The sequence below is a fragment of the Phragmites australis genome, chromosome 15 (assembly GCF_958298935.1).
Source record: "Phragmites australis chromosome 15, lpPhrAust1.1, whole genome shotgun sequence".
Taxonomy (NCBI): domain Eukaryota; kingdom Viridiplantae; phylum Streptophyta; class Magnoliopsida; order Poales; family Poaceae; genus Phragmites; species Phragmites australis.
In genome coordinates this window covers 16456281-16483420 of record NC_084935.1, presented here as the reverse complement: position 1 = coordinate 16483420, position 27140 = coordinate 16456281, and the positions used below count along the sequence as shown (strand labels likewise).

The window sequence follows — 27140 nt, the reverse complement described above, 5'->3', positions numbered from 1 at the left end:
GGCCCATCATCGCACGATTTACATTTGTGTTGTTTTTATCCTCCAACCGATAAATGAGATTAAAGTCTCCTGTTATCATTCAAGGGCCTAGTCATTGGGCTCTGATATCTTGAATTTCTTGCAAGAATAGCAACTTGTCAGCATCTGCTTGAGGTCCATACAAACCGATCATCCACCATGCTTCTCTATCTGTATGTGAGAGTTGGATTGAGACAGAGTAAACGTCCACTCTCGAGTAAAGGACCCGGTAGCTCCCATCCCGCCAAGCGAGTAGGATTCCACCACGGGCTCTAGAGGCTGGCAAGAAGGCAAAGCTACAAAAGTTTGGTCCTAACATAGATAGCATCAAGTGTTGGGAGATATCCGGCATCTTTGTCTCCTATAAACAGATGATGTCGACATGCACAAAGTTGATAGCATCTCGGACAAAATTTTGTCTCGCGGTCGAGTTCTGCCCACGGACATTCCATACCAAAATATAAGTATCCATAGCAAAAAGGGATAAAACAACCGAGACCTAAGCACACAAGATCAAGGCATCACAGTGATGCTGTTAGCCTCCCGTTCATGGTCCTCCGAGGGCTCCCATCCGAAAAGAGCTGCTAGCACTTAGATGTGCGACCATGTAAGCGGCTGCTCAAAAAAGCTTTGCATACTTGTTTTGTGCTTGTTGATCAATCTGTTCTTGCTCGTCGATGATCACTTTCAATAACTTCAATAGGCCTACGAAGCTGAATATAGTTTTTTCAATAACATGATCAAGTATCCAACTTACAACAAGCACAAAAGTTTCATTGATAATAAAAATATGTTTTCTACTTCATCGAAAGATAGTCACAAAAGAACATGCTTTCATATGCTTCCTTTTGGCACTACCATATGTTCGCCTGTTTACTTTTCAAAGTCTCGAATGCAAGATTTTGATCAGGTTTTTGATAATAGAACTTCTACAAATAATAAAATATACACCATGAAAATATATTCCAAGAAAGATCTGATTACATAATATTCAAATGATTACTCTATATATTTTTACATATATAAGAGGATATAAGTGGTCAAAAAATTTCAGAACATTGACGGCATGGATCCCTGATGAAATATATTTAGTAACAGTGGGACTAACAGATGAATAAGGAAAATAAAAATGGCAATCACTTTACTCTGCATGATTGTATAGGTGATATAAATTTCCCATTGAGAGTGGGAGAAAGTGTGTAGTATTGCATTGGAGGCTTTAACATTTGATATTTAAATACATAAATTATTTGCATCATTATCATAGATCAGTGAAGCTATATATTGAAAGAGATTGTATTTGTGTGGAAAAGATGATTGATTAGATGAGATGCCGGGTCACACATATATAGGGCTGAGGAGATCTTGAGGTTTATAGAAATACCACCAATCAAGGATCTCCTCATATCTCTCTAACCAACTATGACTGGGTCGGCCAGCTAAGCACGTCCAGGCACTGGACCCACACACACATGTACACGGCAATGTCTAACACGCCCTCGCAGTCGAATTGTCGGTGGAACGGACGTTTAGACTGGACCGGAACTCCGTAAAGACTGACGAAGGCAGTCCCTTGGTGAAGATGTCGGCGAACTGAGACGTCGTAGGGACGTGAAGAACACGGACATCACCAAGTGCAACGCGCTCCCGAACAAAGTGTAGGTCGATCTCCACATGTTTGGTGCGCTGGTGCTGAACGGGGTTTGAAGACATGTAGACTGTGCTGATGTTATCGCAATACACCATAGTTGTCTTGCGCAGAGGGGTGTGCAGCTCAGACAACAGTTGGCGTAACCAAGTAGCTTCAGCAACGGCATTGGCGACCGCTCGATACTCAGCCTCAGCACTGGAGTGGGAAACTGTATTCTGACGCTTAGACGACCACGAGACCAGATTGTCACCAAGAAATACCGCATAGCCGGAGGTGGACTTGCGAGTGTCAGGACAACCAGCCCAATCAGCATCAGAATAGACAACCAAGTCGGACTGAGAAGAGGGGCGCATAAACAGGCCCATATGCCGGGTGCCGCGGACGTAACGCAGAATGCGCTTGAGAGCGGCAAGATGAGGCTCCCATGGATCATGCATATGAAGGCAAACTTGCTGAACTGCATAGGAAATATCCGGCCTGGTGAAGGTCAGATACTGAAGGGCGCCCGCAAGACTGCGAAAGTCTGTCGGATCAGACACTGGAGCGCCATCCGCAGAGAGCTTCGGATTCACATCAACCGGCGTTGAGCAAGGCTTGCAGTCAACCATTCCAGCACGCTCAAGAATCTCAATCATATACTGCCGCTGAGAGAGAAAGAGACCGGAGCCTGTGTGCTGTACATGCATACCCAGGAAATGATGAAGACCGCCTAAGTCCTTCATGGAGAACTCCTGCTGAAGGGCATCGATAATGCGCCGCAGTAAACCCGTAGAGGAGGCTGTCAGCACAATGTCGTCGACATAAAGCAGGAGATAGGCAGAATCCGCTCCACGGTGATAGACGAAAAGAGACATGTCTGACTTGGCTTCAACGAAACCGAGCCGCAGGAGGTGAGAGGCAAATCTGCTGTACCATGCGCGGGGCGCCTGCTTCAGTCCATAGAGAGAGCGATTGAGCCGATACACGTAATCAGGATGAGCAGAGTCCTCAAATCCGGAAGGCTGAGCACAATAAACTGTCTCGGACAAAGTGCCGTGGAGGAAGGCATTGTTGACATCGAGCTGATGGATGGGCCAGGAGCGTGAGACAGCCAAAGAGAGGACAGTCCGTACAGTGGCTGGCTTGACGACGGGACTGAACGTCTCTGTAAAATCAACACCGGGTCGCTGGGTGAAGCCACGAAGAACCCAGCGTGCCTTGTAACGCTCAAGAGAACCATATGCTTTGAATTTGTGCTTGAATACCCATTTGCCCGTTACCACATTGGATCGAGGTGGTCGAGGAAGGAGCCCATGTGTGGTTGGACAGAAGCGCTGAGTATTCGGCCTCCATGGCGGCTCGCCAGTTCGGATCAGCGAGTGCAGCGCGGTAGCTCCAGGGAACGGGTGACAGTTGTGCAGCCTTAAACAGTGCGGGCTGGCGAAAGCCGCGCTTGCCACGCGTGACCATGCCATGTTGGTTGGTCACAGGGGGGACTGGCACTGCACCGGTAGGAAGGGGCGCCGAAGCTGGAGAACCGGCTGCCGGGACGGGCGACAGGGCGGGAGCCGGCGCTGGGGGGCTACCGGGGCCGGGGCCAGTGTCGGAGAAGCCGCCGGAGCCAGGCCCGGGGCCGGCGCTGGGGAAGCCGCCGGAGCCGGGGCCGGGTGCCGGGAGTAGATGAGGCCGCGGTACCGGCCAGTGACCGGTGGGCAACCCCCACTGGCGGGCGACGAAGGACCAGTGGGGATCACGGAGGCCCGTGGCAGGGGCCCAACAAGCGGCCCAACATGGGACCGAGCGGACGGCGGCCCAGCAGGGGGCCGAACAGGTGGCCACGATGGGAGCGGGGCCAAAGCCGGCGCTTCAGTTGCCGGGCCTTGGGCCATGACGCCGGGGGCGCGGTGGGCCGCACCAGAGGGGGAGCCCTGAGCTCCAGTAGCGCCAGCCGCATGTGGCGATGCGGGGATGGCACCAGAATGTCCTGCAGAGGAAAAAGGTGGTGACAGCGCAAGGGGAGCCGGCACCAGGTTAGAAGAATCCTCGAAAAAATCAAATGCCGCACGTGGGGGGGGGAGAGGGGTCCTCAGAAAAGGGAAAAGAGGACTCCTCGAAAACCACATGGCGCGAGATGATAACCCGGTTTGTGTGACGATCAAGGCAAAGATATCCCTTGTGGTGCGGGGAATAGCCAAGGAAAACACATAAGGAGGAGCGGGGGGCTAATTTGTGAGGGACTGTGGCGGAAAGGTAAGGGTAACACTTGCAACCAAAAACCCGAAGATGCTCGTACGAGGGATGAGACCCGAGAAGGGCGAAGTGAGGTGTAAAGAAGTTGAGTGTTTTGGTTGGAAGAATGTTAAGGAGATACGTGGCAGTGCTGAGAGCCGCAGCCCAAAAGGTGGGGGGGATGCTGACCTGAAACAGCAGATAGCGAACGACATTATTAGTGGTACGAATGATGCGTTCAGCTTTACCGTTCTGGATCGAAGTGTAGGGACACGACATGCGAAGGTGAATGCCGTGGGACAGGAAGAATGTGCGGGCGCTGAAGTTGTCGAACTCGCGGCCGTTGTCGCACTGAACTCCCTGAATGGGGACCCCAAACTGTGTGCGGACATAAGCAAAAAAGAGGGTAGTGAAAGTGTCAGACTTTAGGCGCAAAGCAAATGTCCAAAGGTAATGAGAGCAGTCGTCAAGAATAACCAGATAATACTTGTGACCAGAGATGCTAGTGACAGGAGATGTCCAAAGATCACAATGAATTAACTGAAAATTTCGTGTAGCACGCGAAGACGACGCATGAAAGGGTAGACGGGTATGGCGACCTAGCTGACAAGTATGACAAAGAGTATCGCTAGCACTTTTATTACAAGAAATAGCGGATGAATGGGCTAGTTTTGACAAAACTTCATGTCCAGGGTGCCCAAGACGCTGATGCCAAAGCGAGGAGGAGGTGGACGCATGAAGAGCAGAAGCCGGGAGCCGCAAGGGGTAGAGGGGTCCGGAGCTGTCACATCTAACGATTTCCCTCCGAGTAGGAAGATCCTTCACAGAACAGCCAAAGGGGTCAAACTCCACAGAACAGTTGTTATCAGAGGTAAACTGGCGAACAGAAATGAGGTCTTTAATAAGGTTTGGAGAAACAAGAACATTATTGAGACGAAGTTTATGAGAAAGGTGTGTAACGCTAGTGGAAGTAACTGGAATAAGGTTCCCGTTACCGACAACGATGTTAGAAGGAGAATGACAAGATGGAGTAATAGTGTGCGAGAGGATACCAGCATCGGAGGTCATATGATTAGTGGCACTGGAATCGAAATACCACTCATGTTGCGGTGGCTGCTGTAGGGTCATGGTCTGGAAATTGGCCGCTAGGGCCTATTGATCCCACCCTGCCGCGGGTGGGCCGTACGGCGCGACAGGAGGCGGGACGCCCCACTGACCGGCCCACTGCCCGTGAGGTCCAGCAGCGAGCAGGGCGTGGGGCGGCTGGGCCGGCCCAGCGGGAGGACGAGGCGCGGTGGGAGCCTGCGGCCCGGGCCACATGTGGATCGACCCGAACCACGGGTTATAGAGATTGGGCCAGACGCCGGTGGGAGCCTGTCCCGCAGCACCCCCGGGGGCGGCAGAGCCGGCGCCGCCGCTGTTGCCACCAGAGCCATGGGTGGCGCGGCCGCCACACTTGCCGCGTTTGCCGCGCTGCTGGGGGGCGCCGCCGCCAAATCCGCCACCGGAGCTGCCCCGGAGACCACCTGTTGGGGGAAACGCCGGGGCGGCTATGATGGCGGGGGCCGAGAAGCGGCTGAAGGCGGGTTGGGGACGGGCGGCTTGGGGCCGCCGGTCCCCGAGGCTGCAAGAGCCGCGGCGGGGGCGGCCTTGTCCATGGTGAGCTCCTCCAACCGCAGGTCGTCACGAACCTGCAGGAAGGAGGGGAAGGGATGGCTGCGGCGGAGATGGAGGCCGATGGCGGTGAAGCGCTCGTTGAGGCCTCGGATGATGTTGAGGACAAGGGTGCGGTCGGTGATGTGTTCGCCGAGGTCGCGGAGGTCCTCGGCCATCCGCTTGTAGCGGCGGCAATACTCGGCAACGGGGAGATCTCCCTGCTGGAAGGACCGAAACTCCTGGTCGGCGTAGAGGGCGCGGGTGGTACGATTCCCGAGAAACTGGGACTCGATGGCGAGCCAGGTGACACGGGCGGTGGCACCGCGCTGGGAGACGGTGTCGGCGAGATCGTCGGAGATGGTGCCAAGGAGCCAGGTGCGGACGACGCAATCCATGCGCACCCAGTCCGGGGAGTTGGGCGCGACGTCGTCGGAGAGGACGTGGCGCTCCAAGGAGAACTTCCCGACGGTGAGGAGGAAGGACTCGCGCCACCGGGCGTAGAAGGTGGAGGTGACGTCGAGGAGCAGCGGCACGAGGGCGCGGATGTTCTGCACGGCGACGGCTTGAGCGTGCAGGTTCAGGAGAGCCGCAGCCTCATGTTGAAGAAGGGTTGCGTCGAAGGCGGGAAGATCGCCAGCGGCGGAGGCGGCGGCGTCCTCGTCGCGGGGGGGGGGGGGGGGGCTCCGCGGCTGCACGCTCACGGGCAGCGCGGTCGAGGGCGTCGCGAAGGCGGGCATCGGCCGCGTCGCGCTCGGTTTGAGCAAGGGCGGCCTCGCGCTCTGCTTCCGCCGCCCGAGCGAGAGCGGCGTCGCGGTTGGCCGTGGCCGCGCGCTCGCGGTCCTCCTGTGCAGCGCGAGTCTCCTCATTGCGCTGGAGGGCAGCAGCGTCGGCGGCGGGATCCTGAGGGGCGGCGGGATCGCGTGGCAGCGGCGAGTTGGCCATGGAGCAGCGCCGGAGGAGATGGCGCGCTGGGTGCGGAAGAGAAGCAGGTAGAGATAACCTAGACTACTGATACCATGAAAGAGATTGTATTTGTGTGGAAAAGATGATTGATTAGATGAGATGCCGGGTTACACATATATAGGGCTGAGGAGATCTTGAGGTTTATAGAAATACCACCAATCAAGGATCTCCTCATATCTCTCTAACCAACTATGACTGGGTCGGCCGGCTAAGCACGTCCAGGCACTGGACCCACACACACATGTACACGGCAATGTCTAACATATATAACTAAATCTACACATGTAAGAAGAAGGAACAGTTTATGGGTGAATATTATGTGGGCCCTAATCCTATTGTGGTACCCTAATTCACATGAGTGTAATTAAAATGAGGCTACATGTAGACGCTTATTTTTAAGGAGCCCTAGATGAATTCTCTTGATGCATGCACCACTCACCTATTCTTAGTTCACAATGGCGCACTTCAGTAATAAGGACGTGACATTTGCATTAGGAAGTGGAGTAAAGGAAGATACTAAAGTGGACATTACATTAACCGGACCACCTACACTTTATTCATCATCATAATTAAAGAGGAGTTGTTGCTGCCACTGAAATATTGCATTAATATTTCCTTCTAAAAGAAAAATACAAATAGAAAATCCACTGACAAGAAAATACCTTGAGTACTTTCTCAGAAGAATCATAGCTCCAACGACACTGATGATAACCAAGTGACCATTTTGGGGGCATGGATACAGTACCTACAATGGAATTTGATGCCATCTTATTTGAAGAGGCAGCAAGTAAAATAACATTGAACATCTAAATTGCATGTGTGTGTGCTCTGCTATGGCCAATTAGACAGAAAGAGGCAATGATGCTATCTTAGGTAGCTATTGTCTAGTTGGGAAAAAAATTGCAGACACAAGGCCAATGCAAGTAGCAAAGACTGAGACCCCACAAGGCCACACCCAACTGCAACATTAAAACCCTCCAGGTGCTCAAATGCTCTACAAAACGTCTATGTCTAAAATGAATAGAACAGTGCTAATAATGTCAAATCACTCAAATAAACAACAGACTCTGCTAATCAACACCACGATATTATCAAGATTTACAAAATGTATCAATTAGAATTACATATTTCCTATTATTAGAACTGCATTCGTTATAGAGCAGAGATACACAGCTTCATTATTTATCTGAAAGAAATAAAATTTCACTCAATAAAGCTTTGGCATGTAAGGTACATCTGACTGTCATAAACATAGTGTAGAACTTGTGTATGGACATCAGTGCCATAAGACATTGGTTAAAACATGGGAGAAATACCGATTGCATGTGACAAGGATGTCATAACATCAGATGGCGTATTAAATGGCCCGAATGTAATGACAGGGTAAGCAGATGACGCAGAAAACTGTATGGTAGACTCTTGTCTCAAGTTAATCTGTTATAGCAAATGATCATTGAGTTAAGATACACAGATCAGTTAACTTCTAACAAATGTCAGCTATAGACGAATGTATGGCGGCATACCTCACAGCGCCGAGTGGTATCAGCAAGGACACCCAAAGATTTTCCATCAGGGAGGACAGCCAAAACCCAAGGGTGTGACTGGTACAATGAAGTGGTTCCTGGCCCAAAACCCCATGCATCTGTGTTCCAAGTGAAAACCTAACGAAAAAGATATCAACATATCAAGACAGGTCGGAAAGTTAGTTTCAGAAGCGGTAACCAAAATATATAATATATAATTTCTTAAAACAGATACCATACTCGTTTGCCAGTTCGTTCAAGTGGGCCACTTGCTTCTCCAGTGCCGTAGAAAGATGTCCCGGAAGGAAGCTGCTCGATTAAAAGAAAACAAGTAAGCCTGCAGCCCTATGCGCATCTGAATTTTTAGTCAATGTTTATAGTTCCAGGGAGATCATATTAGAGGCATAAAATTATCAAGGTTAAAATAAACACAACATAGTTTATCATTATCCGGTCTAATAAAACCATAATGGATGCAAAAACAGGAAACATGTCGGTTCCAGTTTTCAACTGAAACCACCAGTTTCCAGCCACCAAATGAAATTGCAAATGGTTAACAATTTTGGTGTATATGATGACCAAACAATTAGGATGCCAACTGGACTCAGTAACACCGACTGCTTAAAATTGGGATAGGTGAAAATGGCCTAACTCCTGAAAATTATGCAAATTCACTAGAGAATATATTTAGAAGTTTTCAAAAGTCACAAAATTACAGCTATAGGTGAGGTTATGTTATGCATCAATGCAAAACTTCAAGAACAAATGCATGGATGCATGACATAACCTCACATGTAGCTGTGAATATTTGAAAACTGCTACATATAATTTCTGATGAATTTGCAAAAATTTCAAAAGTTGAGCATTTTCATCTGAGATGCACCCTTCAAATTGAGATATTTGCATAATTGGTATCAACAACTAGATTCTACTTTCTTTTTTAGAAGAACACATGCTTTTACGCTTCATCAATGGCCCGAAGCCCCAAACGTTCAAATACTTCAGGTTAGATTAGCTTATGAGTAAAGAGATTTTGGGACGGTTGGATCAAGGCGTTTACAAGTGCTGTCAGTGGTGCTGGCAACAAAACATCCCTTCCTTCCCTATACCATTAGTACGCACTCGCTGCAAAAGTAATATTGGATATAATGGATGCATTTATCCCTATGATTGCATTGTATGCCTCGTGAAACGGCTAAAATACACTTGTGCATCGAATTGATATATCATCCTGAAAAAAACGAAAGAAGCATTTCGCACGTTTCCCATCAATAAAAGTGGAACAATCCAAAAGGCCCCACATAGCCACCCCACTACATGACTAGAACGCCCACGAGCCAATCGCCACCCACGCCTCACCCCCACCCAGCGGCCGACACATGCCTGCGTCGCGTACCTTAATGAGGACCTTCTGGACGCCCCCCGCCGCGACCTCGCACGCCGGTACCACCGCGGGGGCGTCCGTCCCATCCCGCGGCGCCTCCCGCCGCCACGGGTCCGCGAACGAGAGGCTGGGCCACGCCGCGGCGCGCGCGGACTCCGACGCGTCGAACCTGAACACACCCTCCTCAAGCACCCGCGTCCACACCATCTCCCCCGCCGCGGCCATCCTCCCGCCGGCCCCCTCCTCTGACGCAGCAGGCGAGGCCCCGCCGCAGCACCTGCGAGGCGAGGCGAAGCAATTGGAGTCAGTGAGGTGAGATCGATCAGGCCAGCCTCCTCATCGCGGATCGGGTGACCTGGATCGGGGGCGGTGCACCTGAGACGATAAGCGAGGCGGGGTCGTTGTGGCCTGCCGCCTCGTGACCCGCACCGGTGGAAGCGGAAGCGGAAGTGCGGGTGGGAGTGGGAGGGGAGGTGGAGTGGTGCGGTGCTTTGGGAGGGCGTGGCGAGCATCTCGACCGTCTTTTAGTTGTGTAGAAGCGGGGCGGCTCCCGTTGCTTGCGTGGATTCGGGGTTGTTTAATGCGGAGGCCCGGTGGTAGGTGCACCCTGCTAGAGAGTCGAGTGGAGTGGGAGTCGAGAGGAGTGGACAGCGAGAGTTTCGGGTGGGCGCCATTGGCTCCCTCCAGGTGGATAGTCTGACGCTACGCGTTTGCAGCTGCTGGTTCTGAACCGGGGAGGGTGGGTTCCGCGGGGCCACACGTCATAGGGGAAAAGTGGGGAGTGACGAGAGTTCGGGACATGAAAGTTCAGAAGAGTGCACCTGAGTTGCACGCCACTTCCACGTGGAATTTTTACTTTTTAGCTTTTTAAAAAACATTTTTTACCCATTGACTCTTTAGAAACCGTTGGTCGCCAGATGCTGGAACGTGATGAGTTCTTATAGAAAATCAGGGAACACCTTCTCCAAGCCGACGAACACATAAAGCTCCAACAAGATAAAGGTTTGTTTTTTAGCTTAGGATTATAATAAATAGTTTATAGATGGTGAATTATAATAAGTTAGAGGAAAATAAGCTATAAGATATTTGGTAACTTAGATTATTAGAGTCTGGATTGTTTTTAGATGGCAAAAATCTGTAATATTTTTAACTATTTTGGCGACTTGTTTATCCTTTTGTTATATGTTTAACATTCAATCGGCCTTGTAAAATATTTGTAAAATATGAAATTAAATAAATAAATGTGAAAAGATAAATTATTCATACATTCGTGAACTTTTATCTATACAAATATGCTCTGGCGAACAAATTACTCTCTCCTAGCAAATAAAGCATTAGCAATATTATCACGGAAGCCATTCATGCCTCCCTCTTCATCTCTCAGTTGACTTGTACTCCCCTGAAATGAAGACATCGGCATGTAGTGTTCATCTTGATCACATTGGTCAAACTCTTCATCACCCAAAGTACTATCTCGAATGAAGTTATAAAGAGTCATGAATGTATGTATTATTTTAGTTTACTTGCGTATAGGATAACTTGGTAAGTCCAACAAAATTCTTCACTTCATCTTCAAAACACCAAATAAAAGTTCAATCACATTACGAAGAGATGAATACAAGTGGTTGAATATCTCCTTCTTGCCACTAGGACGTGGGCCATTTCAAAACTTCGGTAAATGGTACTTAGTCCATTTGTATGGAGCTAGAAAACTTGGTCGGTTTGAATAGCCCGAGTAAACAAGGTAAAAAATTTCTACAAACAACAAGATACATTGTGAGACATAGCTTCATTATTGAATCTAATGAAATGATAACCAGGTAAAATGTTACAATACCATGTGGAGGATGTGAAAACTGAGCAGCATATTTATGTAAATCATCATTGAACACCCTCATGTCATAAACCGAACCCGGCCATCCCGCAACAACAAAAGTGAACCTCATGTCACAGTCACATATCGTCAATATATTTTGAGTAGAATATCCATACCGACCCACATGTTGAACCACCTTTGTCGAATGCACAACAACAGGTATATGAGTGCCATCTATCGCACCTTTGCAATTATTGAAATGAGGTGCAAACCGATAACCTAGCAGTCTTTGATGGATCGTTGTGAAGTTCGGATCTCTAGGTTTGACAATATCTACTGAGATGAGGTAGACACTTTCCAACACTTTATCGCAAATTGGTTCTTCACTTGAGTAAATGATTGAGGAGCTCCAACAGCCCATAAAAATATGCCTAAAGCTTCAAATGAGCTCATCTTGCTACTTGACTTCAAATCATAAGATGTCACTAACAAGTTATGCAAGCTATCAAAAAATGGTCTGCTCATCCTAAATATGTCATAACAATCTTTTGGAACATTAAGGGTTTTTATAACCCAATCATGACCGAAAAGAATAGGTTCAATTCTGTCTGACTTGTTCAAATAAGTTTCAGTCTAATACATACCAAATACGCATGTAATTGCTCCATATTGTTGCATCATATCAAGTTGATTGCATGCAACCACAAATGTTTCATCCTCATCATCATCACTTCCATACAAGTCCATCTACATATATTGGAACAAATATTGTCACATAAAGGTTCAAACAAAATATTACATAGACAACACAAAGTAGATAAATTCATGCAAACCAAATATTGCGAAACCCAAGCTACTAGTAGACTTCTACATCAAGCCTTCCTTCGTACACCACCTCTTCAACCAACTGAATCTTTCTTCTTTGGTGGTGAAGGTTTTGAACATATCATGGTGTTTAGGTTTCACAAATAGTTGGGTAGCCATAAAGATATCCAAATGGGACGTGCCTACTGGGCCGGCCCGAGGCACGGCACTGTAGGCACGGCCAGGCACGGCACGACCCGAGCCGAGATGGGCCGGGCTGGCATGGGCCCGACTCGGCCGGGCCGAGATGGGCTGGGCCGGCACGGCACGAGACCACGGACCGTGCCTGGGCCAAGCGCGCGGCACGGTGGGACGGCACGGCACGGCCTGGCCGAGTCGGGCCGACACGGGCACGGCCCGGCTCGGGCACGAGGCGGCCCAGGAGGCACGGTCGGGCCGGGCCGGCACGACACGGCCCAGGCACGTGACGGCACGATGAGCCGACGGGGGCACGCGGGTTAACTGGTTAAATGGGCCGAACTCGTTAACCCGATATTTTCGAATTTTATAGCCAATTTGTGACCGTTTGAGCTCCAAAAAATTCAAATTTTTTTTGCAAAAATCACCATTTTTCACCTATAAATAGAGGAGTACCCTGCCCTTCCATTCCACACCAGCAACACCATTTTCTCTCTTGTTTCCTCCTCTCATTCTTGTCTCAAAGTTCTTGAGAATTAGCGATAATTTGGCAAAATTAGTTTGAATTGTTGCAAAAAAATCCGAGAAATTCCAAAACCGTCATCCTACTGACTTGCTGTCATGAAGTTGAAGAAATCTTGGTGATTTTTTTTATATTATTGTTGAGTCTTATTTTATTATTAGTTTTATTACTTGATTATTTCTAACTCTGAATATTTGTAATTTTTGTAGTGTCATTCGACATTGATCATGGATGCTGGTGATCATGATACATCCATAGATCATGATTTTTTTCTCCAATGACTCACAGGGGACTACGGCCCCTTTAATACCAGTGCTGCAGGTGATGATGGACCTGACGGTGAACCTCCGGTTGGTTCACATGCAGGTGATGCAGCAGCAGTTCCATCGTCAGGCTCTACAAGTACGCACACATTAGCAAGCACCGGGTCTAAAAGATCAAGAGCCGGTACTTCCGAAGTTTGGCAAGACTTTGAAAGGTTCTACAAAGAGAAAGATAGGGTAAGTGTCAGGTACGCTAGGTGTTATATTTGCAAACATGAATTATCTGCAAAACCCTCAGGTGGAATGGGGCACTTGAAGAGACACGCCACAAGTTGCAAGCGAAAGAGTGGAGCAGCCATGAAGCAGACGGTGTTGCAGTACAATCCCGACGGCTCTGTTCTTCATTGGGAGTATGACTCTGCCAATGCTCGAAAAGAGCTATGTCGCTTCATTGCAAGAGCGGATCTACCACTCAATATCGGTGAGTCTGCTGCATTTGAAGATTACATTAAGTAAGCTCATAATCCTAGGTTCACGCATGTTTCTAGACAGACAACTAGTAGGGATATGGTAAAATACTACAATGTGTGTCGTAGCAAGCTTAAAGAAATGTTGCAAACATGTACATTTTCAGTTGCTTTGACCTCGGACATATGGGCAGGTAGGGCTAGAGAGGATTATCTTAGTGTGGTTGCTTATTTTGTTAATAATGATAGGGAATTAAAAAAGAGAATAATATGTTTTTGTTTGATTGACAACGCGCATACTGGTGAAAATATTGCTGGAAAAATATCTCAAGTAGTTGCAGACTTTGGTCTCACGAATAAAATATTTTCTATCACTTTAGATAATACCGGTGCAAATTCTAGAGCAATGGATATTCTTACTCCGTTGTTTAGTACTTATGCTGAATCTTTCTTGTTACATCAACGTTGTGCTTGTCATATTATCAATCTTATAGTAAAATCCGGTTTGAAGAGGTTGTCGCAATACTTAGACGATTTTTGTACTGCAATATCTTTTGTGAACTCCTCTAACCAACGAATTGCAGCATATAAACAGTATTGTGTTGCAATGGGTGTGCGTCCACGTAAGTTTGCTCTGGACATGCCGGTGAGATGGAACTATTCTTGATGCTTAAAAATATTATACCATATAGGAGCACATTTGGTGTGTTTATCCATACACATTACCATCAGCATAGGGGTCAAATTTTACTCACGAAAGCGCATTGGTATGTTGCTGAAAGGATACTGGAGTTTTTTGAATTTTTTTATGATTCAACTGTGAGTTTATCAGAAGTTTATTATCCAACATCTTGTTTAGTAGTGCATAATATTGTTGACATTGCTACTCATTTAAACAACTATGAAAATGACAATCTTCTAAGAGATTGTGTAGTTCCTATGAAATCTAAATTCTTAAAGTATTGGAAAGAAATTCCTTTGTTGTACGCCTTTGCCTTTATTTTAGATCCTAGAGCTAAAATTGCAGCTTTCTGTAGAGTTCTCGTAATTCTAGGTGTTGCTCTTGGCCACGATTATTCTAATTATTATACTAATGTTCGTTCTAAGTTATTCAAAGTTTATAGTAAATATGAAACAAAGACAACGTGGGGGAAAATATTTGGTGTAGGTTCGTTATCAAGAAGTTCAGACTCTTCGTCACGATCGTCTACGAGCACCGGAATTCCAACATCCAGAGGGGAGCTAACTACCTTCATCGACAGTGACGTTATCAGCCATGAACAAGAAAACTTCAACATACTGCAATGGTGGCATGAGCACAAAATGAATTATCCAGTGCTTTCACTGTTAGCGTGAGATTTGTTAACGGTTCCTGTATCTACAGTTTCTTCTGAGGCTGCCTTCAGTCTTACTGGAAGGATAATCGAAGAGAGAAGAACAAATCTGTCAAGTGAGATGGTTGAAATACTCACCATAGTAAAGGATTGGGAACAAGCTGAAGCACGAATGCAACACACTACAGAAAACACTGAGCTTGAAGAATAATTCCAAAATTTGTATCTAGATACTGATGAGAATGTGTAATTTCAAATTTTCTGAGCTAGGTTGTACTCTTTTTTCCTTTGCTAGAAAGGTTTTTAATGAGGCAACCTATCAATAAAGATCATTTTTAGAATTAATCATGTGCCCCTATTATTTCTAAGTTTTTTATTTTATTCATGTTTTTTGTTTATTTTTTTGAAAATAACCCCCACGGCCTCACCCCCACCCACCTCTCCTCTCATCTTGGCTTATAAATACCATCTCAAACTCCATGTGATCTCATCGGCCACCCATCTCTCTTTTCCTAGTTGCTAGCCAAGTAGCGAGTAGCCACTTCACATCAAGAAATCAATTACATATTTCAATTCATGGATCAAGACACCGAGAACTCGCGTGCATGGTCATGGGTGTGGCAACATTTTGAAAAGGTCTTTAGAGAAATTAATGAGGAACAGGTAAGATTTGCTAAGTGTAATATATGCAGCAAAGAATTAGATGCCAGATCTCCAAATGGAACGGGACACTTGAGGAAGCATATTAAATATTGCAAGCAAAATTCTGTGGTTTCTAATGAAACCATGTAATTTTTGGAGCATAATCATAGGTTGTACTCTTTTTTCCTTCTAGTAGAAAGGTTTTTAACGAGGAAACCAATTAATAAAGCTCTTATGTATTTATTTTCTATATTTTTATTGTTTTTTTGGATTTTTTAGCTATTATTTTTGATTTTTTCCTATTTTCGGAGTGCTGACGGGCCGAGCGTGCCTCCACCGTGTCGGCCGGGCCCGTTGTGCCTCCCCGTGCCGACCTGGCCCGTCGTGCCTCCACCGTAACGATCGGACCCGTCGTGCCTCCAACGTGCCGACTGGGCCCGTCATGCCGAACGGGCCCGTCGTGCCTCCACCGTGCCGGTCGGGCCCGTTGTGCCAAACGGACCCGTCGTGCCTCCACCGTGCCGACTGGGCCCGTCGTGCCAGCCGGGCCCATCGTGCCGACCGTGTCGTGGGCCGGCCCGGCACGGCACGGTGATAGCTAGGCCGTGCCGTGGGCCGACGACTCGGCACGCGGGCCGGCACAGCATGGCCCATTACAGTAAATGGGCCAATCGGGCCGTGCCGATTTCGGGCTGTGCCGAGCTGGGCCCATGCCGGGCCGGCCCGATTGGCTCATTTGATCATCTTTAGGTAGCCATAAAATGCTCCACACTTCCTTCTATTGTCCCACTCCATAACCAAGTCCATCACTTCTTTAATGGAATTATACCTAAATTCATCTTGTATCACCTTGTTGGCAATAGCACAGTTGTTCTCCAAAGTGGTATGAATGCTCTTCATTACCTTAACCATGAGGTTCTTTGCTACCTTTTGTGGGATAGTAGCAGTGCTACTTGTACCGCACTTTAATGGATTGGTACCGTTTGAATTGCTCTCTAATGAGCCATGTCCTGTATGTGTGTCGTCGACCCCTTCTCCAACAGCCTCACCAGGTATAGTAGAAGAAGAAACATCAATAGCAACAATGCTGAACATTTCCTTCATCAATTCTTCACACTTCGGTGGACCATGCTATAGCTTCTTTCAATCTGAATGTCCCTAAAAAGAATACAATACATCTTTAGTACATCAATATAACATACAATGCACATGAGCAAGTAATAAGTACCTTAGTGACTTTTTTCCAATAATCATCGCTTGTTGCCACTGTACCTTTAGCACCATCCCATCCAAGGCTTGTATCTTTGAGAAGGCCTAGCCAAAAGCTATACACGCACTTGAGTAAATCCCATCGATTCTTCAATTGTGTTCTAGAGTGACGCAACTTTGTCCTTTGCAAGTACTTAACAGCAATATTCTAGTAGCCCCTGTTAGTCATAACCCCAATAGGCCTATTCCCAGCACGTATTTCTTCAATACATATTTCACAAAAAGACACGGCAGAGCTCGCTGGTGAAGGCTCGGCAACCGGTGCCGTACCCTGCGGCGCGGGCAGCGCCCTTGGGCGGTGAATGCCGGCGAGCTGGGGAGCTCCGGCGATCATGGGTCGGCAAAGAGGAGGCCTGGTCCTCGGCTTCAGCCTCATGCTGGGTCTCCCGCTGGTGCTCGAGGGTGACGCGCGCGTCTTCGATGCCCCTCCTCTCGTTGAGGTGCAAGCGAAGATCCTGGACTCTGGTAGTGGCCAGGGGGGCAGCGCTCCGCTTGGAGGACCCCCGGCCAGTGCGACCGCCACCTGATGACGGGCCGGTCTTAGCTGCGCCGCGGTGTGAGGTAGCGCGGGAACTTTTGGCCAGCACCTGGCGGTGGGCCGTGCTGACTAAGGCGGCTACTTCCTGGAGCCAGCGGCCTTCCGGGGTTTTCCCCGCCGCCTGGACTGGCGGGTGCCTGTGAAGAGCTTACGCTGCAAGCAGCGCGCTCCCAGGACTGGCCTCGCCGAAGGCGAGCCTACGCCGCAGCAGCACCCGGCGCTGTCCAGGCGCGGACCTGGCGGCAGGAGTTTTGGCCACCTACTGGGGGTTGGATGGTGCACCGGCGATGGCGGCGATGGCCCTGCTGGGCCCAGCGCCATGGTCCCCATAAGAGGGTAACGCTGTGCGTGCAGATCGTGGCTGCTGCTGGGACGCAGCAGCGACTGGAGCCTCCTGAGCGAGGGGCTCCATTTCCTCACTGGAGCTGGAGCCAGAGCGCTGGAGACGATGACCGCCAGCCATTTCTTTTTTCTGCAGGAGAAAACAAACAAACAAATTCAGGGATGCTTCCCCCTACCTGGCGCGCCAGCTATCGGAGGGTTAACTCTTATCGCAGAGATCCTGGGGGACCCCTTTTTAGAGATTCGGCTGGGGGGATGATTCTGAATATGTTTGTCGGAGAAATAAATGGATATGAATGCGATGGCTGGTGGGGTGGAATGATCTAGTGCGGAATGAAGTAAATGCACTGGGAGTTTAGACAGGTTCGGGCCGCACGGAGGCGTAACATCCTACTCTTGTGTGGATGCTATAAATGTCCTGAGAATGTCTCTCAGGAATATGCTAGTTACAAGAATATCTGTCTATCCTAGAGCCTGGAGCTCCTTGTTCTTCGGTTTGTGTGTATCTGTTGGCTTTGGGTGCTCTTGGACTTCTCGATCTTCTCTACTTCCTTAACTTCTTCAACCGTGCAGAGCTTGCCGGGCTTCTTCTCAGCTTGAGCGCTTTCTTTTCTTGCTTGTCTTTGTCCGTGCTGCCGGCTGCTTTAAATACCCGCCGGCAGTAGCGTGCCCCGAATGGGAGGGCACGAGTTCCAAGGCACCATAAATGGAAAGTGCGTCATCATAGCCTCTGTACGAAGTGACGGGGGTTAAAAACACGCCACGCGCCTGGTCATCAGTCGTCATAATGGCATTGACAGTGGGCGCCATGGAGAGGGCCCACCGGGCAGCTGCAGAGCGGCCCGGCGTTCCCGCCCTGTCTTGTTTTCCTACCACAGCAGCGCGGCAGACGGAACGCCTCGGGCCTTGCGACGTTATCCCGAGGCGCGCCGGATGGCACGGGATGGGACCCGTGCATTTAATGTCTCCACGCCCTTCTGCCAGAATATGGCAGGATCTGACACCGAGCGTGGCGGGAGCAGTTGGAGGTGACAGGCCACGCACGCTCTTAAATGCAGCATCGGGCCTTTCACCGGCTGACACCTCATCGCTGGACCCCTCTGGGGGCCACTGACGGAGGGGCTTCCTGGGTCGTCGGGGAAACGAGTGCTCGGGGGGTCACTGTTCACCTCCCCGAGCACTCTCTCCCGAGAACGCCCTTCCTTGGTCCTTAGGGAACCGAGTGCTCGGGGGCCACTGTTCACCTCCCCGAGCACTCTCTCCCGGGCATGCTTGTACGGATCCTCGGGGAACCGAGTGCTCGGGGGCCGCAGCTCGTAGCCCCGAGCACTCTCTCCTGAAACTTCCTTCAGTGGACCCTCGGGGTACTCGGGTGCCCGGGGGGCTACTGCTCACAGCCCCGGGCACACCCCTCCCGGTACTTGGTTCTCCTGGTCGTCGGGGGACTTAGGTGCTCGGGGGTCACTGTTTACCTCCCCGAGCACTTTCTTCCCGGGTATTTAGTCTTCGCAGATCATCGGGGAACCCGGGTACTCGGGGACCACTGACTGTAGCCCCAAGCGCCCTCTCCCGGGACTTAGTCTTTTTTACCTCGCGGAGGTGACCCCGCGGGATAGCGCCACGTGGAGGATTGCTGGCCTGGCCTCGGGATTCGGGGACCCATGGTTCCTGATTCACCGACACTAAGTCATGACCATAGCAAAAAAACTGACTTGAAAAAAACCTGAGATAGGCATGTGATTATGATTTGAGGCCTCAAGAGTGACTTACAAAACCAGCAGCCACTAATTTGAAAGCAAAACATTGTACAAATATCTTAAAAAAAAGTTGTACAACTTTTACAGTACATAAATCATGTACAACTTTTACAGTCCATAAATCCTCTGACCCATGTATATGAACAAACATGGCAAAATTGTTTGTGACATGAAGACAACTTGTTTTCTCAATTTATATTGTACCAAATGTTGAACACTCTAAGTAATACACATGATGTGTTTGACAACCAATGCAGTCGTTACTCTATAGCCAGTGATCCGCGTTTGCCCGATCTTCCGAAAGTAATATGATAAGTCGATTAGTGTATCCAAAGGCTCCGATCAGAATAGATCAAGAACCCTCGCAACCACTACACTACTACTATGTGGTTATCAACCGTGCTAAGACGCGATTGACCTCACCAAGAAAGCTTTTCCTGCAAACGAACCAAGAACACAAGTAAGAACAGGTAGATGCAATCTGAATATTGCTAATTACCAATGAAGCACTCGAGTTTGGGGTTTAACAAACCGATAAACGGCGAAACTGTATTAAAAAAAATAATCTAAGCTAAACCCAAGCCTAAACTACGATGGCTACTGTGTATATATAGGGGGGCATGAGAAGGTTGATCTAGGGTTGTGCAACCGTGAAGAGAGACGTGCACAACCTGGACTCTGACTCCGACACGATTACAAAACCTGGCAGGGTTCAAAACGGTGATGCAGCAACTTATTCCTTTGACTCTTACTAAACTATATGGAATATCTAGTCGAGCTCATATACATTGGAAAGGGCTCATCGTAAGCTTTCCAGAATTTCTAAGATTGCCGAAAACGGACTTCGTATGAGAGAGTTATGCCCGTTTTACTGATGTGTTGTCCTGAAACTCGACTTCGACCACGACCACGACCACGACTAGAACTCAGCCTTGAGTCCGAGTAGACTTGGCCTTCGAGGAGTGACGTCCGAGTAAGGTTGTGGTGCTTCTCTCATGTTCCTATGCAATAAAACATCACAAGTAGTAATCCATCCAAGGAAACATGAACAGCAAGAAACGAGTTCACTTGGTGGTCTAATTATCATGCACGTGCTCTTGTAATTAGACCTTGTATGATTTGAGGATTATTGGTTGTATTGATCGTATCCGAAGGAGCCATGGGCTCATCATCCTCCCCCTCTTGAATTGGAGTCGTCCTCGACTCAAGCTCATCTTCTTCTCCCAAATATGGCTTCAAATATGAAATGTTAAACATGGGACTAACCCCAAAATCTGCAGGTAGGTCTAATTTGTATGCATTGTCATTGATTTTCTCAATTATCTTAAATGGTCCATCAGCTCTAGACGTTAACTTTGATTTTTCTTAGTTCTGGAAACCTATCATTCGTCAAATGCAACCAAACTAAATCACCCAGTTCAAATTTTATTTCCTTCCTACCTTTACTTCCAGCAATCTTATACTTTTCAGTCATGCTCTCTATATTCTTTTTAGTTGTGTCATGCAACTTAAGAATAAACTCAACACGTTTCTTAGTATCTAAATTAAGTCTTTCACAAGTAGGCAAAGGTAGTAAATCAATAGGAGCACGGGATTAAATCCATACAATACCTGGAACGGACTTACCTTAGTGGTGGAGTATACCGACCTATTGTAAGCAAATTTAATATGTGGTAAACACTCTTCCCACAGCCTCAAATTCTTCTTTAGAACTGTCCGTAACATGGTCGATAATGTACGGTTGATGACCTCTGTTTGACCATCAGTTTGGATATGACACGTAGTAGAAAATAGTAGCTTTGTTCCCAATTTAAAAATTACTCCTTTCTTTGTCAACTCGTTTAATGGAGCAGCAATGGTGCTGAAATCCTGCACAAATCGTTGATAGAAACGCGCAAGACCACGAAAGTTTCTTACTTGAGTAACAGTCTCAGGGGTCGGCCAGCTCTTTATGGCTTCAATTTTTGCTTCATCCACCTCTATTCCCTGTGGACTAACAATATAGCCAAGAAAAGAAACTTGATCCGTGCAAAAGGTGCACTTTTCGAGGTAGCCGAACAAACGTGCATCTCTCAAAGCATTAAAAATAGCACATAAACTATCAAAGTGTTGTTCTTGTGACTTGCTATAAATCAAGATATCATCAAAATAAACCATCATAAATCTTCCAATGAACATACGTAAAACTTCATTCATCAATCGCATGAAAGTACTAGGTGCATTAGTTAACCCAAAAGGCATTACTAACCATTCATACAAACCAAACTTAGTTTTAAATGCAGTATTCCATTCATCTCCAAGTTTCATTCTAATCTAGTGGTATCCGCTTCGCAAGTCAATTTTAGTGAAAATTATAGAACCACTCAATTCATCAAGCATGCCATCTAACCTAGGGATAGGGTAATGGTATCCGATAGTAATATTATTGATGGCTCTACAATCAACACACATAGGCCAACTACCATCTTTCTTAGGAACCAAAAGAACGGGAACAACACAAGGCTAACACTTTCTCGTACATACCCGCGGTCCAAAAGGTCTTGGACTTGTCGCTGAATTTCCTTAGCCACGACTTCGACCACGACCATGACTTCGACCACGACCATGACCACGACTAGAACTCAACCTTGAGTATGAGTAGACTTGGCCTTCGAGGAGTGACGTCCGAGTAAGGTTGTGGTGCTTCTCCCACGTTCCTATGCAATAAAATATCATAAGAATTTAATAGTAATCCATCCAAGGAAACATGAACAGCAAGGAACGAGTTCACCTGGTGGTCTAATCACGTGCTCTTGTAATTGGACCTTGTATGATTTGAGGATTATTAGTGATATTGATCGTGTCCGAAGGAGCCATGGGCTCATCAACCAGGGTATAACAGAAATAAACAGCCTCACTGGAAAATTGATTTCCTGCTCAGTATCAACACTTAGGATCCTTAAGCCCTTAATCATAGCTGATGCTTTGCTCGTAGTGTATACAAATTGACCCTAGAACTATCGAGAGTCAGTGTTCTCTTCCCGCTTAATCCACAATTTCCCAACCAGGCCAATAGCCACGGCATCCTCGCCCTCGGTCGCTCCCTCGATAACGCTAACCTCAAGGCCAATAGCCACGGAGGAAGGATGGGGCGACATGAACAACCGTTTCCCTCGACGCCCAGCCGGGGAGCTATCCGCATTGGTCGGGGTGGCCACCGTTCCTTGAGAGCTACCCATGACGGCGCCATGAGTTCTAGCCGTGCCGCGCCGCGCCTCCCACGTCACAGCGCCACCGAGGAGTCCTCCAGTGCGACCACGGGAGCCAGGGCTGCCGTGCCAGGCACAGCCCTCGCAGCAACCATGCTCGACGCGTCAGGGAGGCCGCCCGCGCTGTAGAATCCATGCGCGTCGGGCAAGCAAGCGCCGTCGTGCGTGGCCACCATCCGGTCCTTGGCTAACAAATCCCAGTAGGCGAGGGTCTCCTCTGCATCTTCAACGTTGATTGCCTCCATCTTCACCAGACCACTGCCGAGCTCGTCAGATTTGGGGATATTAGGGTTGGAGGCGAACGGGAGGGGGCTGAACAAAGAGAGGGGGGGGGGCAAACAGGATGGGAGAGAAACGGGAGGGGAACGGGAGGGGGCTGAACAAAGAGAGGGGGGGGGCAAACGGGATGGGAGCGAACGGGAGGGGGGCTGGGGGTTCGGGTGAGGGAATGGCATTGATGGGTAATTGTCGGTGTACCAAGTAAAGGGGTACCCCAGCTAAACGGGACCCACATAGGGCGCAAACGGCCAGGGGAACATCTCCTAAAAAATCTAACCGGTCGATGAGCTACCCCGACCAGTGCAAAGCCTCTAGCGATCAATCTCGCCACATCTTCACACAAACCCACGACCAGCCCCCTGGTCGCGGGACCTAATTGGACACTTGCTCGAGCAATTCTCTTCACCAAGCACCGGTCCCGATGGATAAGGTCGTGGGTGGTGCAGGGGGGAGTATCACATCCTGTAGCATTAAAGGCTATGGTGTGAGACTACACAGGCTGGCGCAGCGCCGCACGACATATGGGATGTTGTCAGCCATTCAGCAGAGGCAAGTGGACGGGGATGGCGCACAGAGGCAAGTGAACGGAGACGCCACAGAGGCAAGTGGACGGGGATGGCACGCAGAGGCAAGTGGACGAGAATGGCGCGCAGAGGCAAGTGGATGAGGAAGGCTCACAGAAGCAAGCAGACGGGGACAGTGCAGAAGTGCACCGTTCGGTCCCATCGCATTAAATGCAAAAGGATAAGGTTCTACAGGCTTGGCAAAGACAGCGCGTGGCAGCACGATATACAATGCCGTCAGAGCAAAGTTGTGTGCCCGGTACTCCGTAATGATGATCTGAGATAGATATTAGAATGAGCAGAGGCCATCTGTGTAGAGTTCACATGTTAGTTCTCCCTCTCCCTACTATATAAAGGGATGAAGACCCCGTTGTAACCATGGGAGATTAGATCTGGCAATCCGCTAGAACACTGCTGTAACCAAGGGAGATCAGATGTGACATCCGCTAGAACACTGTTGTAACCAAGGGAGATCGGATCTGGCAATCCGATAGAACACTACTGTAACCAAGTGAGATCTAATATAACACAAAAACAGGACGTAGGATTGTTATCCTCCGGGAGATCCGAACCTGTATAACCCCCGGTGTCCCCAAATCCTTCGTTTACAAGAATAGACACATTCTATCCCTGAAACATCGTCCACACACCCACCGTCCCGACATACCTCGGAATCATTGTCAGAAATTATCCTCGACAGTAATAAACAATAAATTCGATGAATAGTACATTAAAAGGTCGAATCATAAGCTGAAATAAGCTCTTTTTCACAACTTATGGGATTGTTATAATCTAAGCTTTATCTTATAATAATTTAGACAAATAATTGTTTGCACTTTGAACAAATAAGCTAGCTTACTATAATCTTAAGTGGAAACAAACATGGCCAAAGCTCGTTGCGACCTAGAGTTTATGGCTTCGCCTTCAACACTAGCAACTCGCTTCTATCAAGACCGGCGTGCACTCTAAGTTGGCGCCATGGTACTATGGACCGTTCCAGGTGGTGGCTCACCTTGGTTCGATCGCATATCGAACTAAGCTGCTAGCTAAACCCCCATCCACAATGTGTTTCACGTCGCTCTCTTCAAGAAGTTCGCTCGCTCACCTCCAACAGCTGAGATTCCTCTGCCAGACATCGTCCATGGTTGAATTGTGTAACACCTTAATTTTTCCAACTTTTTAAAATAGTAATAAAATATTCTTTCCTTATATTTAGGGTGTTATTTCTTCGCCTTATAACCCTAGGTGAAAATTTACTTTCTAAATCAAATGTACTATTGGTCGCGCTCTGGCCCAATCTATCGCTCGCCCATTTCCTCTTGGGTGGTGCTTAGCCAGAGCCCGTCTTCCCCCTCTGCTTGTGCCGCCCACGAGCCCGTCGTCACCCTTCACTTCAAATCCCAACTAACCCCACCGACCCCGGACTCCCTCACGCGTTTCCCCCTCCTTCCTATATAAGTCTGCGTCCTCCCCCTTGATCTGTTAACTCGAACCAAGCTGCCATCAAAACCCTAGCCCACTGCCGCCATCACCATAGCCACCTCGGTCGTGCTCGTCGCCGGCCGAAATCTGCCGTGCATTGCCCTATCTGAGTCGCCCTCAAACTTCACCGCCACCTCCTGAGTAAATTGGTGCGCTCACCTTTGCGTCTCGGTCACCTGAGTAAATTGGTGCGCTCACCTTTGCGTCTCGGTCAATAAAGCATCGTTGTCGATGAAGAAACGAGAGCCCTCGCCACCCCTCATGTTATCGATCTCCTTCCCATGCCACACCACCCAAGGTAAACCCCCAAACGTAGCCCCCTTGCTTCCCTGAACCACCTCCACCGCTCGCCGTCGAGATCCAAGGCCGACGACGAGGTCTTCGGCTAACTCCGGCGAGTCTGCCGTTGCTCGTTCCTCTGCCGCCATCGTGCTGCTAACCGGCCTGTTCCAGAGCACCCTCAACCATCCAATCTTTAACGCACGGCTGAGATTAGATCGATTTCTTACCCCTTCGTCATCCAATCCTGAGCCGCCACGTGTTATGTGTAATCCCACTCAACCTTGCCACTTCGGCCGCCACGTTAGTAGAGCCTTTACCCCGTCAGTCCGATTAATTTTTTTAATTCCTGAAAATTGGTAGTTTTGCACTTAAGCACCTGAACTTTTCTATTTTACCTAAAAGCCCATGTCTTTTTATAATTTAGTTCCTAAACTTTTCTATATTTATAAAAGGTTCCTTTGTTTTAACAAAAGGCCCCTACCCCTTTCTGTTTTATTCAAAATAGGTCTTTTTATTTGTTTATATTTAACCATAAACTTGTTTCTGTCGTAACTTTCTCGTTCTAGCTCCGATTTAGACGATTTTTACGCTCTCGCGTTTGTAGCAGCGTGTACTATCTTACAGTACCTTTTTCATAGATGTTAGCTTTTATTTTGTGTACTATTCTTATATAGTTTTGTTGTATTTTTTCCGGTGTGTATTGAGAGCAGACAACGAGCAGTTCGAGAATTTCTAGGACCAAGTCTTTGAATAGTCTGAGCAGCAAGTTGGAAGAGACAAGTGTCCTTGAACATTCTAATCCTAGTTTTTCAAATGCATTTTTTATTTCAAATATGCATGCTAGTAATTCTAAATCTCTTTTACTTATATTACCATGTTCCATATATCCCTTGTCGCCTTAGTTGTCAGTAGTAGTTATGTTGGATAGCTTATGATTAGCCTTGCACAAGGGTATGGTTGGGTTGTTGGTTAAAGATGACTAATGGTCTATGCAACTATGAGATGAGAATACTAGTAATTGTTGTAGCAATATGGAACATAGGGATGTTGAGTAGAAGGTTAGATGAGGATAGTGTGGAAATACACAAGTAGGTGGAAGCACTATGTTTGGTGGTAGTGTCTCTTCAGTATCCTAAGGACCAGTTCATGGAATGGGTAACCCAGAGTAACAATTCAACCACAAGGCTCATGTTGGTATGGCCTGGCCAATTAATTAGCAGATCCTCAACATAGTATAAGCCAATTGCGGTATAGGAAAGAAAGAGTGATTCTTTCTGGATCTACAAGGCATAAGAGAGGGCTTCTGTGTGGTGCGATGTCATTTTGACGACGGTGAAATCTCAGCGGGCTTATTCTTATAGGGAGGATGTTTTGTAACAGCCTTGTAGTGAAACATACCCGCACACCTTGGAAGTGTGTAAGTGCTGTGATGGCACGGGTATATGGGAATCATGACTCATGGGTAAAGTTGGATGACCTCTGTAGAATGTAAAACTGATATATCAGTCGTGCTCATGTTAAGAGCGACGTGGTCCCTTTACATGATTAGTTGGTTTGGTTGGTGGTTGGTCAGTTGTGATGGGTAGCAGTTGGATGGTTGGTTACCTGTGATGGGTAATAGTGGATGATTATTGGTTACTTGCGATACGTATCAAGTTGGTTGGTTTGGGAGTCTGATGTGGATTTCAGATGGTTGAAAATCATGTGTAGATGTTTCTAGAAGTGCAAATTTAATGGCGATTCACCTAGTTAAATAGGATACTTTTATAACTCGTGCGTTAGCAAAGTTAGCATTTATGCAAATTATACCTGTTATAGTCTGTTCCTTTATTGAAGCTTGCATGTCATTTTGTCCCACACTTGCGGAGTACGACATGTACTCACACTTGCTAATTTCATACAAATATACTTCAAAACGCTACTCAGACAA

General features: G+C 47.9%; 1 protein-coding gene and 1 pseudogene across 1 annotated transcript in view; both read right to left on the bottom strand.

Moving 5' to 3' along the window:
* The window catches only part of LOC133892812 (uncharacterized), a 32709-nt gene extending 22747 nt beyond the window's left edge, over positions 1-9962 (bottom strand). The window contains exons 1-6 of the mRNA XM_062333765.1: positions 9779-9962; positions 9416-9680; positions 8260-8328; positions 8020-8157; positions 7813-7930; positions 7159-7241 (exon numbers count right to left, since the gene is read on the bottom strand). Of these exons, the coding sequence (XP_062189749.1) occupies positions 7159-7241; positions 7813-7930; positions 8020-8157; positions 8260-8328; positions 9416-9680; positions 9779-9915 (810 nt within the window). The 5' untranslated portion in view covers positions 9916-9962. The remainder of the gene's footprint in view (positions 1-7158; positions 7242-7812; positions 7931-8019; positions 8158-8259; positions 8329-9415; positions 9681-9778) is intronic.
* Positions 9963-12118: 2156 nt separating this feature from the next.
* On the bottom strand, positions 12119-17053 carry LOC133892168 (uncharacterized; annotated as a pseudogene).
* Between the last annotated feature and the right edge of the window lie 10087 nt (positions 17054-27140).